Raw genomic sequence first — 11,320 nt, 5'->3', positions numbered from 1 at the left:
CAGTTTCCTGCCGTGCTAATGGTGACTGAGCCAACATCAGAAATAAGGTCAGGAGTAGCGTATTTTGATTTGGATTATCTCGGATCAACACTCGGGCAATTTAACAACACGATACTAACAATAGTGGCAGGAAAAAATAGAAAAAATTTTTGTTACCTCAAGAATTATTTTATGGACACTTCTTTATAACTTGCCGAACGTTATTTTTTTACGATCAGCATCCAGTGTTCCATCATGCACTAGCCTTTTCCATGTGTTTTTGTCAGTTCTGTTTGTAAATTCATTAGAATGAATTGCATGCAAGACTGGACAGGCGGCGCAACATCGAGAATAACACAATAAAATTAATTATCCCAGTTTTCACCTTTCAGGCACTATATGATGTTTCAAAGGAAGTCAATAAGCTTGGTTGCTATAGCTACACCTCAAACTATTTGCTAAGTTTTTGCAGCGACTAAGAGAATTAGGTAGTGGGAAAAACTTTAATAAAAATCTCGAACGTGATTGGCCACCAGCCCGATTTGAGCACCAATAGGACAGTGTGCGCGTCATGTTTGTTATTGGACCGAGTAAGCGGACAGTGTATGCGTCACGTCAGTGCAATTGGACAGCATAGTGGGACAGTGTAGGCGTCATGCCTATGTAATCGGACAGTGCGTAACATAACCGCGTGTTGTTGCCGCGCATTTCGTTGAGTTAACTGTTGTTTTTTATGAAAACATATTGTTTCTCAGATTTTTGCTCGGCGGTTCCGGGTTTCGTGGACGTCTGATTTGGTTAATCACTTGCGTAATTACACAACAAATTGGACTACACATAAACAAAGAAGGAAAAAATAACGATGATGATAATTTTATTATTATATTATTACGATGATATTTATTATTATTTTATTACAATGATGATGAATCTGCTTTTCCTGAACTCTTTGGATGATTCAGGCAGCGCAAACACAGTTTTTCCCTTTGACTTTTCATGACTCACGCGATGGACTTCTCTCGGAAAATAGGTTCATGCATGATTTAAACGGTACAAATAACTTTTGAGGTCAAAAGAACAGCAGAGGGGGTGGGGTGGGTTCTCAGCAAAATTTGAGCAGGGATCCTACTAAGACTAATCCTACCCACGCTCCTCTGCGAGTCACACTTTCAAGATGGCGGACGAACCTTTACTTTTAGGGCTGGCGGACGGAAACATGACGGAAAATGACGATAACATTTGTGGATGGAGTACAAACAAAATCGGAGGAACACCGGTAAAACTTATTTTCATGGGGTAAACTCTTATGCAACCAGGATGAAAAACAACGAAGCATGCCTAGAATAATTCTTTGCAGTTTATCTACTTGACTAATCCAAAGAAGAAGATTTTTTAATTTTTTTTCATTTTCTCTGCACAGAATTGGTTGCATGGCCAGCCGTTGTGTTTCCCAACTTGTCCGTTATGTGGAAAAATATTGTATTTGGTTTGCCAGATTTACTGTCCTTTGTCAGATTCCACCTTCCACCGTGTGCTGTATGTATTTGGTTGTGTAAGCAAATCTTGTTGGAATAGAAACAAAAGGTAAAAGGCCACAGCCATAGGCGAAATATTAACGTTAAACCCTTTAACCCCCAAGATCTAATCGTAAATTCTCTCCTCCAGCTGCTAACTATTTCCTTGTAAATTAGTCACGAGAATTTGGTGTAAGATCAAGACATCAACTTCTACCTGATAAATTTGAGTGTTCTCAGTACCTGTATGCTGGATAATGAATGGATATTATTGGGAGAAGTTACATGTTTATCACTTCCGTGAGTCGAAGAGTTAACATTTAAACACAATCTGAAAGTTTTAATTATTTTCCATCAACTCTTTTTTCAGTTGGAAAGTTTTGAGATCACAAGCCAGAGACAGTAATTATGTCAGCAGGGAAACAGCAGAAAATAAGGTGTTATACAATATATGTTTTTGAAAATAAATTTTTGTTTTTTTTTGGAACAACATTCAAAGCCATTACATTTTCCCAAACACTATTAAATCAGTTTGCATATACTCCATACTGTTCTCCATAAATTTCCTAAGGTGTTGACAGGGAGAATTTTTCTAACCATCCAAAGTTTCTTTTTTTTTTAGTGATCATTTCCTTAATTTTTGTGACCTTAATATGTGATTTAGAGGTGATGTTGTAAGGAGAAAAGTTGATCCAATACCAAATTCTCCAAACTAACATCTCAAGAACTGTATAGCAGACAGTTAGGAGAATTACTTATGAGATCTTGGGAGTCTAAGGGTTAAGGGGCCAGATAGTATAACTCTTCCATTCCCAAGAACTATACACCAAATCTTCATACTGTCTGTCATACATTTTTTATCATTTAAGCTCTGAGAATTGAGTGTTGAATTGAAGGATACCTTTTAGTTGACGTAATTCTTCATGGCCTTCTTCTTAAAAGTGTAATATTATTGTGAGGAAATATTCCTTCTTGGCCACTTCTTAACTGGAGAGGGTCTTAACGCTTCAATTGAAAGTGCTCTTGGTTGTATGAAAAGTCTTTTACTTGCAAAATGATCAAAATTTTTTGCATAGTTCAGGTTTGATTTTTCCCAAAATTTGATGTTGGTATTTTGTTTCTTTTATGATCCAGTCTTCTGGTGGATTTGAAGTAGATGATTGGTGTGATGATGCTGAAGACTGGGGAGAGTGAGTACATGTATTTCTTTCTTGCCATAGCAGGGTCCAAAATTGTGACAAGCTGGTTGCCAATGCAACTGAGGATTTTTTGTCGGAAACCAGAATTCTTTTGCTAGTCTAATGGATGCAACTGACCTAAGGTCTTGTCAGCACTTTTCCTGTACAAACAAATTGGGGTTCAAGAAATGAAAAGTGTCAATGATTTAACTCATTCCCTTTTTTATGTAACTGGTGGTCATTGACAAGTCGGCAAATGTTTTGTGGCCAGGAAATATCTTTCATTTTGGTATATTGCTCCAGGATGAAATCCTTTATAACACACCTTTTTGGTTACCAAATTGTTCGGTCTTGGGATTGAAACAAGAGTGTATCAGTGTCATTTGGCACCCAGGTGAAAAGTTGCAAAGAATTTGAGTCTTTGCCAACGTCTTACAGACTTTCCAGTCAACTACAGTTTTAAATAGATCTCTCATTTTGGCTGCTTTGTTGGTCTGACAGTGATAATGATTTTTCCATGAGCTTGGAGAAATGTACTGGCAAATTAACACTATCTGAAGATAAACCCGAAGAGATGAACCATACTATAGCTGGAAATTTTAGTGAAGGCCAGCCACACACAGAAACTTCATTGGCATCCATCCCTCATTTTGCACCAATGTATGTTAGTGTTGTGGAAGCACCTGACCCAAAAGAGACGTCTACCAAGATGACAAAACATGAGAAAGCTCTGTTGTCTGAATATCAGCAGCGTGAAGGAGGCCATGTTTTAGATGCCTTGGAGACAGATGAGGGTAATAAGGAATGGGCTGGGGAGAAATATGAAAGTGCAGCAGTTACGCATGGTGATAAAGCATTTCACAAGTTTAACAAACAGTTACATGCTTATCCACAGCAGTGCCTGAGGTAATCATTTTAGTTATTTCATATACAAATAGCTGAATTAACCGTTTAACTTCTAAGATTGCATTAGTAATTCTCCTTACTGTCTGCCATACAATTCATATGATGTTAGTTGGGAGAATTTGGAATTGGATCGACCAATAATCCCCCAGTTGGTATTTTCCTTTATTCTCATTACTTGTCTGCTTGATATTGTATTGATAGCGTAAGGAGAAATTCTGTCTTGGTCAGTAGTGGGACTTTAAGGGCTAAGCACAAATTTTGATTGGTTCCCACACACTCACTCTCGTGATCTACAGGAGAACGGACATTTTGCTTTTTTTCCATTTGAAACATGGATTCCATGTTGCCTTAGGAATGTTCAGTGAAGCATCACAGAAGAAATCAAAATTTGGTAACAATATCAACTGCGCCCCATGTGTCACTATTTTGTTCTAATAACATTTTGAGGTCATCTGTGATCTATTACTGAGCAGAGGCATAACCACATGGAATCTGTTTTTCTTTTCTTTTCATGTGTAATAATTATCTAATATTATTCTATATTATATTATATTCTATATAAGGTATCAGTGGAATGGGATGCCTGTTTCTATGTTAACCACCAAGCCATCTGAGCTGTTTTCAAGTGTTCCACCCTGCCAGCATTGTGGTGCAAACAGAATATTTGAACTGCAATTTATGCCTACATTAATTGGCAATTTGAAACTTGCAAAGCAAACATGTGCCAACTTGACTGGGGATCTTAGTTCCCAAAACAACAAACATGAGGCAGAGACTGAGCAGTTTTCAAATAGTAACAATGTACACAATTTGGAAAGGTTGGACAATAATATTTGTGAGGACAATGGGGGAAATCTATCAGATAATACTGGTCTTCGGGAAGATCAAAGGAAGGCATTCTTGGCAACTGTCAATCAAGTGAATGACGTTGTAATTGAGTTTGGCACTGTAATGGTTTTCACGTGTGCTAAGAGCTGTTGGGGAGAAAAGGAAAGTGTCGGAGAAGAGGTTTACTTAGAAGAATTTTGTTTAGTAGAGGCTGACCCGGATGTTTTGTTATTTCAATAAAAAGTCCGGCGGAACTGAGTTTTATCCTTCTTTCATGCTTTTAATTGGCGACGCACTGGATTCACGTAATAGAACGCTTGCGGTAATGGCAATTGGGCAAGACGAATCAAACGTGGCTCCTCAAAATGGAGCACACGAACGCAGAAATTGGCTTGAAATGATGTGGCTCGTCATATCATCATATGATTATTTGTGTAATTGTTCGCGATAAAAGTGAGTTCTAACGCGACCGTACGTGTTCCCGTGCCCGTTACTCGAAGCAATTTTCAAAGATTTGAGAAGAGCTCGTACGTTCGATTTCTTTTTGTAAAATAAATTTTTTTATTTTGGTAATTTTAACACCAAAAGAGCAATTTTCGATTGAGCGCCATTAGTAATCCGGGATTTCGTTGGTTTTGCTTTACTTCGCTCTGTGATTGGTCGAGGAAACTCGCACCACTCTCTCAACCAATCAGATTCAAAACTAAAAACCAATCATAACTTGGTCGCCTGCGTTTTCCCGCGCTTTAGGCCGCTTGGCTGTTTTAACTTTGAGTTCTCGTTGGTTCTTAAGGGAATTTTCCTTTCTTCTGATTGGGCCGTCGTTTGGTTTTCCTTTTACGACACTCAGTCGAAAAGTGCTTTAATGGTAAAAGACAAACCAAGATTTATGTTTTTCTTAGCTTTAAAGTCATTGACGGACTGAGAGAGTGCTTTGCGTAAATAGCAAATATTCTACTTACGTATTGGCCATCGACCAGTCAGGAATGAGTAATGTTGTTGAGTACATAAAAGTAGATCATTATTGAGAGGCTGCTCATTTTTTTAATCGCTTCTGGAAGTTGAAATTTTGGGAAAGAGGTTAAAGAAGTGAGCAGGTGCAGACCACTAAGACTCCTACGATATTTAGGTGGATTATTAAGAAAACAATTGAATAATAGAAATACACGGCAAGACAAACGAGAAAAAAAAGCTTAGGATTAGTACGCACTTCAAGTTCTCTTGCGTCAGCCGTCACAAAGATGAAAATTCACTGAATTAACCAAGCGCTTGTCTTTTTTCATCGTCGAGAATCATGTCACGGACACTTTCGGCCCAGCTCGCTACAAGAAACGAGGCCTTAATTTGGTTTGAGACTATTTTGTTCACTTTTATCAACATTGTGGCCTTTTTGGGAAATTTGCTTACTTTTTACGCCGTGTACAGAAACCACAGGCTCCGCACGCTTCCCAACATGTTCATAACAGCTCTGACTGTTAGCGATATCCTGATGGCAACTTGCTGTATGCCTTTCACAGTTGCAACTCTGTTCCACGGCCGGTGGATGTTTGGTGAAACGTTTTGTAGAGTTCACGGTTTTGAAGTTTTCACATTCGGAACAGCCTCTTTGGTTACAATGGGAGTTATTGCAGTCAGTCGATATTTCTGCGTTGTGAAATTTGAGCGTTATGCAGTATTATTCACGAAAAAAAGGGCTTTGATATATATAACTGCGGCATGGTGCGTCTCTCTCATTCCATCTCTGCCTCCGTTATTTTTTAAGAGAGACGGCTTTGAATTTCAGCCAGGGAAAGCCATGTGTTTGTACACATTTAAAAATATCGCTTATGTATCTGTCAACGAGTTTTTTTACATAGCAACGACCATGACAGTCATAACCATTTGCTACGTCAAAGTGTTTCGAGAGGTTTCAAGATTAAATCGTGTTTTTTCGCACCGAAATGACCTCCATCAGCTCAGAGTTAACGTGGAAGAGGCAAAAGTAACGAAAACTTTGTTAGCAGTTCTCGTTGGCTTTGCATGTTGTTGGCTTCCGATTGGTGTTATGGATAACATCGATGCTGTGCGCGGCGAGCATACTTTGCCACGAAGAGCTTACATAACTTACGCCTTCTTGTTATATTTAAGTAGCGCCATAAACCCTTTCATTTATGCAGCCATGAGTAAGCAGTTTAGACGAGAGTACAAGGATATTTTGAGTAAATATTTCGTTTTCTGAGCTAAAACGATGCCGGGGAAAAGCGATTTATAAAGCGAAAGCTAGTAGGCGGAAACTTTTTCGTGTCTTTCAAAGCTCGAGTACGAAAACGTGATTCAGTTGCAGGTTCATTGAATATCGTAGTTAAAACTGATAGAGGAAAACTTATGCGTAACGTTTGCGGTAAACGACAAAGGACAAAAATACAATCTGCATTCAGTTGTTGTTATGTTTTCTTTGCTTTTAATGCTGAACACCTCTGTTTGATCAGGTTTAAAACAGGTCTTGTGCTGTTTGCTATGACCCTAACTGAACGTAATGCTTAAACGCTTTTTTTTCACCCAGATTAGATCTATTAATTTGAGAGTACAGTTCCTAAAGAAATCATTTGTTATCCCTCCTTGAAGCGTTGTTACTCAAGGTACCTTCAAGAAGTAGATATTCAGTACGGATTCTTTATTTATTTTATTTAAGATTCAATTAAAGATGAGGTTTAAGGTAATGGTGCTAATTTGAAATCAAGGAGATGATCAAGGCCGCGAATGGCAAACCAAACCAATTCAATCCGACGAAACCTTCTTAGACTTAGACTTAAGACTTTATTTTACGAGGGTAACACATAATAGCATAGCTAATAAACTTGTGGCCCTCACAAACCCACCCAACCCAACCCAGGGGAGGACATCCATCACACAGTAATCTCGTGCGTGGGAAATTAACGTCTCCTACCCCAAACCCTGCAGGAGACGGGACCTCCGGCTTAACGTCTTATCCGAGAAGACGAAGCAAGGTGAGTGAAACGACTTGCTTAAGGCCACAACGTAGTGCCCCATCCAGGACTCGAACCCGGGCCGTCCGACCCAGAGTCCAGCGCTCTGACCACTGGGCCACCGCGCCTCACTTCACCCCTTGTAGTCACTGGAAAAGAAAGTGTTTCGGTCAAGCTTGAGTTAGGTCAAGTGCAGCGGAAGGAAAGACTCAGTCATATTAGCAACTGTGAGTTATTCTATATCTTTAGAGTTTATAATTGATAAAACTCGTTAGAGGTTACGAAATTACGGAAATTATCGTGGATAAACGAATTTCGTATTGTGTGATTACCGATCGATACGATTTTCAAATTACATGCATCAGAAGCTAGGGGGCCGCCTGAAAAAACCCATTATATACAGTCCGATTTTTTAGATATAACCCCGGAGGTCATCTGAATTAATGACTTTTAATTCTCTTTTCTTTCTGGTTTCCGATGCTTTTTAGCAATTCAAAAAAGGTAAAATCTGATAAAATCAAAGACAATACAAAATCTGATAAAATCAAAGACAATACAAAATCTGATTATATTATTAAACCAAACAAAGCGATTATCAGAAGAAAATATTAATTGCTTGTAGAGTTTCGCTAAAAATTTCTTGGTCTGCGAGAAGGACGACTCACTGAGAATGAACGGGAAACACTTTTCTTTCAATAAATTATAAAAACTTTTGATATACCGGTAGTTTTTGCTTTGGTTGTAATCATAGATAGCCTAGCTAGATAGCCTAAGGGCCTGAAATAATTTTTCTTTTCAAACCGAATGTAGAATAGATCCTTAAAAGAGATATACGTACAGCTGTGAGACAATTGCGCGATGTCTTGTCATGTGTGATTTTCATACATGATAAGTCATGGTAATCGGACTGAGTGGAGTTCAACTCGGTCTGTAATCAAACGAGTGGTAACAAAATCAGGCGACCGCGCAGCGGGAGTCCGATTTGTTTATCACGAGTGTGATTACGGAACGAATTGGACGACACGAATGCTTATTACCAATTAATCATAAAATTACAATTTCTGACAAACGAAAAATTGTCAAGTTATGAAAGAAAGGGAAAATTTGCATTAAAAGGTTGTGAATGGTTGATTTAAATTACAGCTTTGAATATCATTGGCTTATCAAACTGTTCCACAGGAAACTACCTGATAACAACTTGGCAGGTGAATTCATAGAAAATAGGAGTTTTGTAAACCAATCGCAATCGAGGAAATTGTAATTTTTGTTAGTAATTGGGAAACGAGTGTCCCTCTTTATTATTTGCTTGGGCCCAGTTATAATCAAAGTGCTCTGTGAGCAAACTCGTGAATTGACACATGATTTTTGAGATTATGTTTAATGTTATCTGGTTTAGGGAATTTTGTGGTTGATTGTCATCTAGAGTACGAGCAGTAGTTCAGTGTTCGCTAATGTAGCAAAGAAACAAAGTAACGTTGGGACAAGAAGGCATTACAATTGAAATGATCATGCTATTACATTTAACAAGGTGGATGATGTCATGTGTTTTAAACGTCTATCATTTTTGTTTCTGGTTCAAAAGAAAAGGTTGGAAGTAAATGTGGGTGAAAAGTGAAATTTACTGTCTTTCGTTGTAAATATTAGAAAATCAAGGCAATACTGTCTTAATGAAAACACTTCTGTTAGTAATAAATTCATTTGTCTTTAGTAAACTCCAATATTGTTCAACTGTCTGGAGTAATACCAGCAGTAGCAATATTGACAAGTTACAAAAAGTCCAAAACTTTGCTGGGCGAATTATTCTGGGACTAAGAAAGTATGACCATATTTCGGATGGGTTGCGATCGTTGAAATGGCTTCCTATTAGAGAGAAACTCATTCTAAATGACGCTACTATGATGCACAAACGTATTAACAAGCTTGTTCCAGACTATCTTGCTGATATGTTCAAATCATGTTCTCAAGTCCATAATAGACAAACTCGATCATCTGGTGCTTTGGATATACCTTTATGTCGCCTGTCAACAGGGCAGCGCTCCTTTGCTTTCAGAGGAGCCAAACTCTGGAACTCCTTGAATGATAACATTAAGTCCTTAAAATGCCCCAGGAATTTTAGACGTCATCTTGCAAATGTTTTATTAAGTTGATATATTATATTATATTATTGATATATATTTTGTAATTATAATATTATTGTATTTACATTCTCAATTAATTTATATATTTGTATTTTTTTATTCTATTGAGCTGAAAAGCCCACTTAGGGAGCATCGATAAAGTGTGTATAACTGTATAACTGTATAATGAAAACATTAACGATTCCCTCTTTATCAAATGAGACAAACGGGAACGAGTTTTGAGTGATATAACTAAGCCAAGCCTGCCACCGTCATTTTAGATCTCCGCCTGGGTAGATTTAAGTCACGTGCTAGGCAACGTATAATCAATAACAAGATAGAATTTCATTTCAGGCCTATTTATCAATTTTGTGGTGTGTAACTTTCGTTGTATATATGTTGAATCTTCAAATTGTCTTGAAACTTACGAGAAAATTGTTCTTTAAAAATTGACTGAAAATCGGTAGCTAAAATTGTTTGTCTAAGTGTTATTTGATTTTCGTGTTAACTTGTTATTTAGGCAGTCGCCGGCATCTTTTGTTGCTTCACACAGGAAAAACACACGTGAAGAAACGTAATGATCAATTTTGTCCTCAATCTCACGCTATAACAGAAAAAGCTTTTGAACATCTGTAAACTCCGAGCGCTTCGCAGTAAGTGATATTTTCAATGAATCTTCGGATTGTTTTCAAGTTCAAGGATTGTAAATTATAATTTTATGAAAAACGAAGGTTGTTGTTATTTCAGTGTGAATCCTTGAATGCTTGCCAGTCGCTGGCGCCGCTTGTTGAAACTAAAACGAAAAAAAAAAACTCTTTTAAGATTATCATTGGCTTCTTTTTCACCCCACCACTATTCTTAGCAACAAAGGTCGCCATTTCGTCTGTTTATTGCTCGCCAAAAACTATCAAATGTACTCAAAAGCCTAAAATCTAAAAAAAGTTTACAGGAATCGACCAATCGAGCGAGCGAATGCTATTCCCCACATCGTATCTATAACTCGCTCTTGCGCATGCGCGCAATTCACGAGTTAAAAAGGGTGAAAAACGCTATCCAACCGATAAATCGCTATCCGATGGATAAGTGATCATGATAGCAAAACATAAAGCGTTAACCACCAGATAGGCTTTTATCCAGTGGATAGCGCGCGTATCCAACCTTCGAACAAATGGAGCCAAAAGTTTATATTTCTGTAGATATAGGAGAAACTGGTGTAAATTGTGACAATTTGCGATCGGCCTTTTTATTGACACCTTAGAGTTTTCGACCTGTTTTGTTTGCAATTCAAACAAATTTTTAATTTAAATATGTTTCCGGCTGGTCAGAAAATTTCTCCAAAAAACTCCCCATATCAGCTGACGTTATCAAATCCAAAACTGCTGATAAAAACAAGCTCCTCTCGAGTTACCCATGGGTACAAGCCAATCTGTGTTTACAATAAACTCAGTTTGTAAAACCAATAAAGTGTGTGCGTGTTAGACCGTTAAGAGTATACAAAGGTATTGAGATGTGTTCTCGACTTATACCAGAAAGTGACATTGCTTGCTTATCAGTCTATGTCCGTCAATCAGCTTTTTACACGTGCATCATTTACTGGTGTTGTATCCTCTACCGAAACATAATGTTTGTAGTGAATTTAGAACTCCTTGCAAAGAGGTGGCTTTGAAAATTCCGGTCCTTGTTCACTTTCGATGAACTTGCAATTACAAACGTGACAAGACTGTCTCAATATTTTCTTGATGCAAGGCTGAAACAATAAAAAGCAATATCGTTCGCAAACAAATGAAGGAAAAGTGGTTATTTAAGCAAAAGAAACTCGTATTTACCTTATC

At 37.8% G+C, this 11,320-nt stretch overlaps 2 protein-coding genes across 2 annotated transcripts; both read left to right on the top strand.

Annotated features, from left to right (window-relative positions):
- The first annotated feature begins 952 nt into the window (after positions 1–952).
- Positions 953–4,663, top strand: LOC113669823 (uS5 assembly chaperone PDCD2L). Its single transcript, XM_027185901.2, has 6 exons — positions 953–1,255; positions 1,400–1,563; positions 1,864–1,930; positions 2,628–2,683; positions 3,173–3,577; positions 4,141–4,663. Exons 1-6 carry the CDS (start codon positions 1,154–1,156, stop codon positions 4,643–4,645), a joined length of 1,299 nt encoding a protein of 432 aa, XP_027041702.2. The 5' UTR covers positions 953–1,153; the 3' UTR covers positions 4,646–4,663.
- Positions 4,664–5,482: 819 nt separating this feature from the next.
- Positions 5,483–7,094, top strand: LOC113669788 (melatonin receptor type 1A-like). The gene has a single exon (XM_089199266.1). It carries the CDS (start codon positions 5,700–5,702, stop codon positions 6,621–6,623), a length of 924 nt encoding a protein of 307 aa, XP_089055392.1. The 5' UTR covers positions 5,483–5,699; the 3' UTR covers positions 6,624–7,094.
- The last annotated feature ends 4,226 nt before the right edge of the window (positions 7,095–11,320 follow it).

The sequence above is a fragment of the Pocillopora damicornis genome, chromosome 1, assembly GCF_964200805.1.
Source record: "Pocillopora damicornis chromosome 1, jaPocDami1.2, whole genome shotgun sequence".
Classification (NCBI taxonomy): Eukaryota; Metazoa; Cnidaria; class Anthozoa; order Scleractinia; family Pocilloporidae; genus Pocillopora; species Pocillopora damicornis.
The sequence above is the reverse complement of the archived record's forward strand: the minus strand, read 5'-3'. Positions and strand labels throughout refer to the sequence as shown.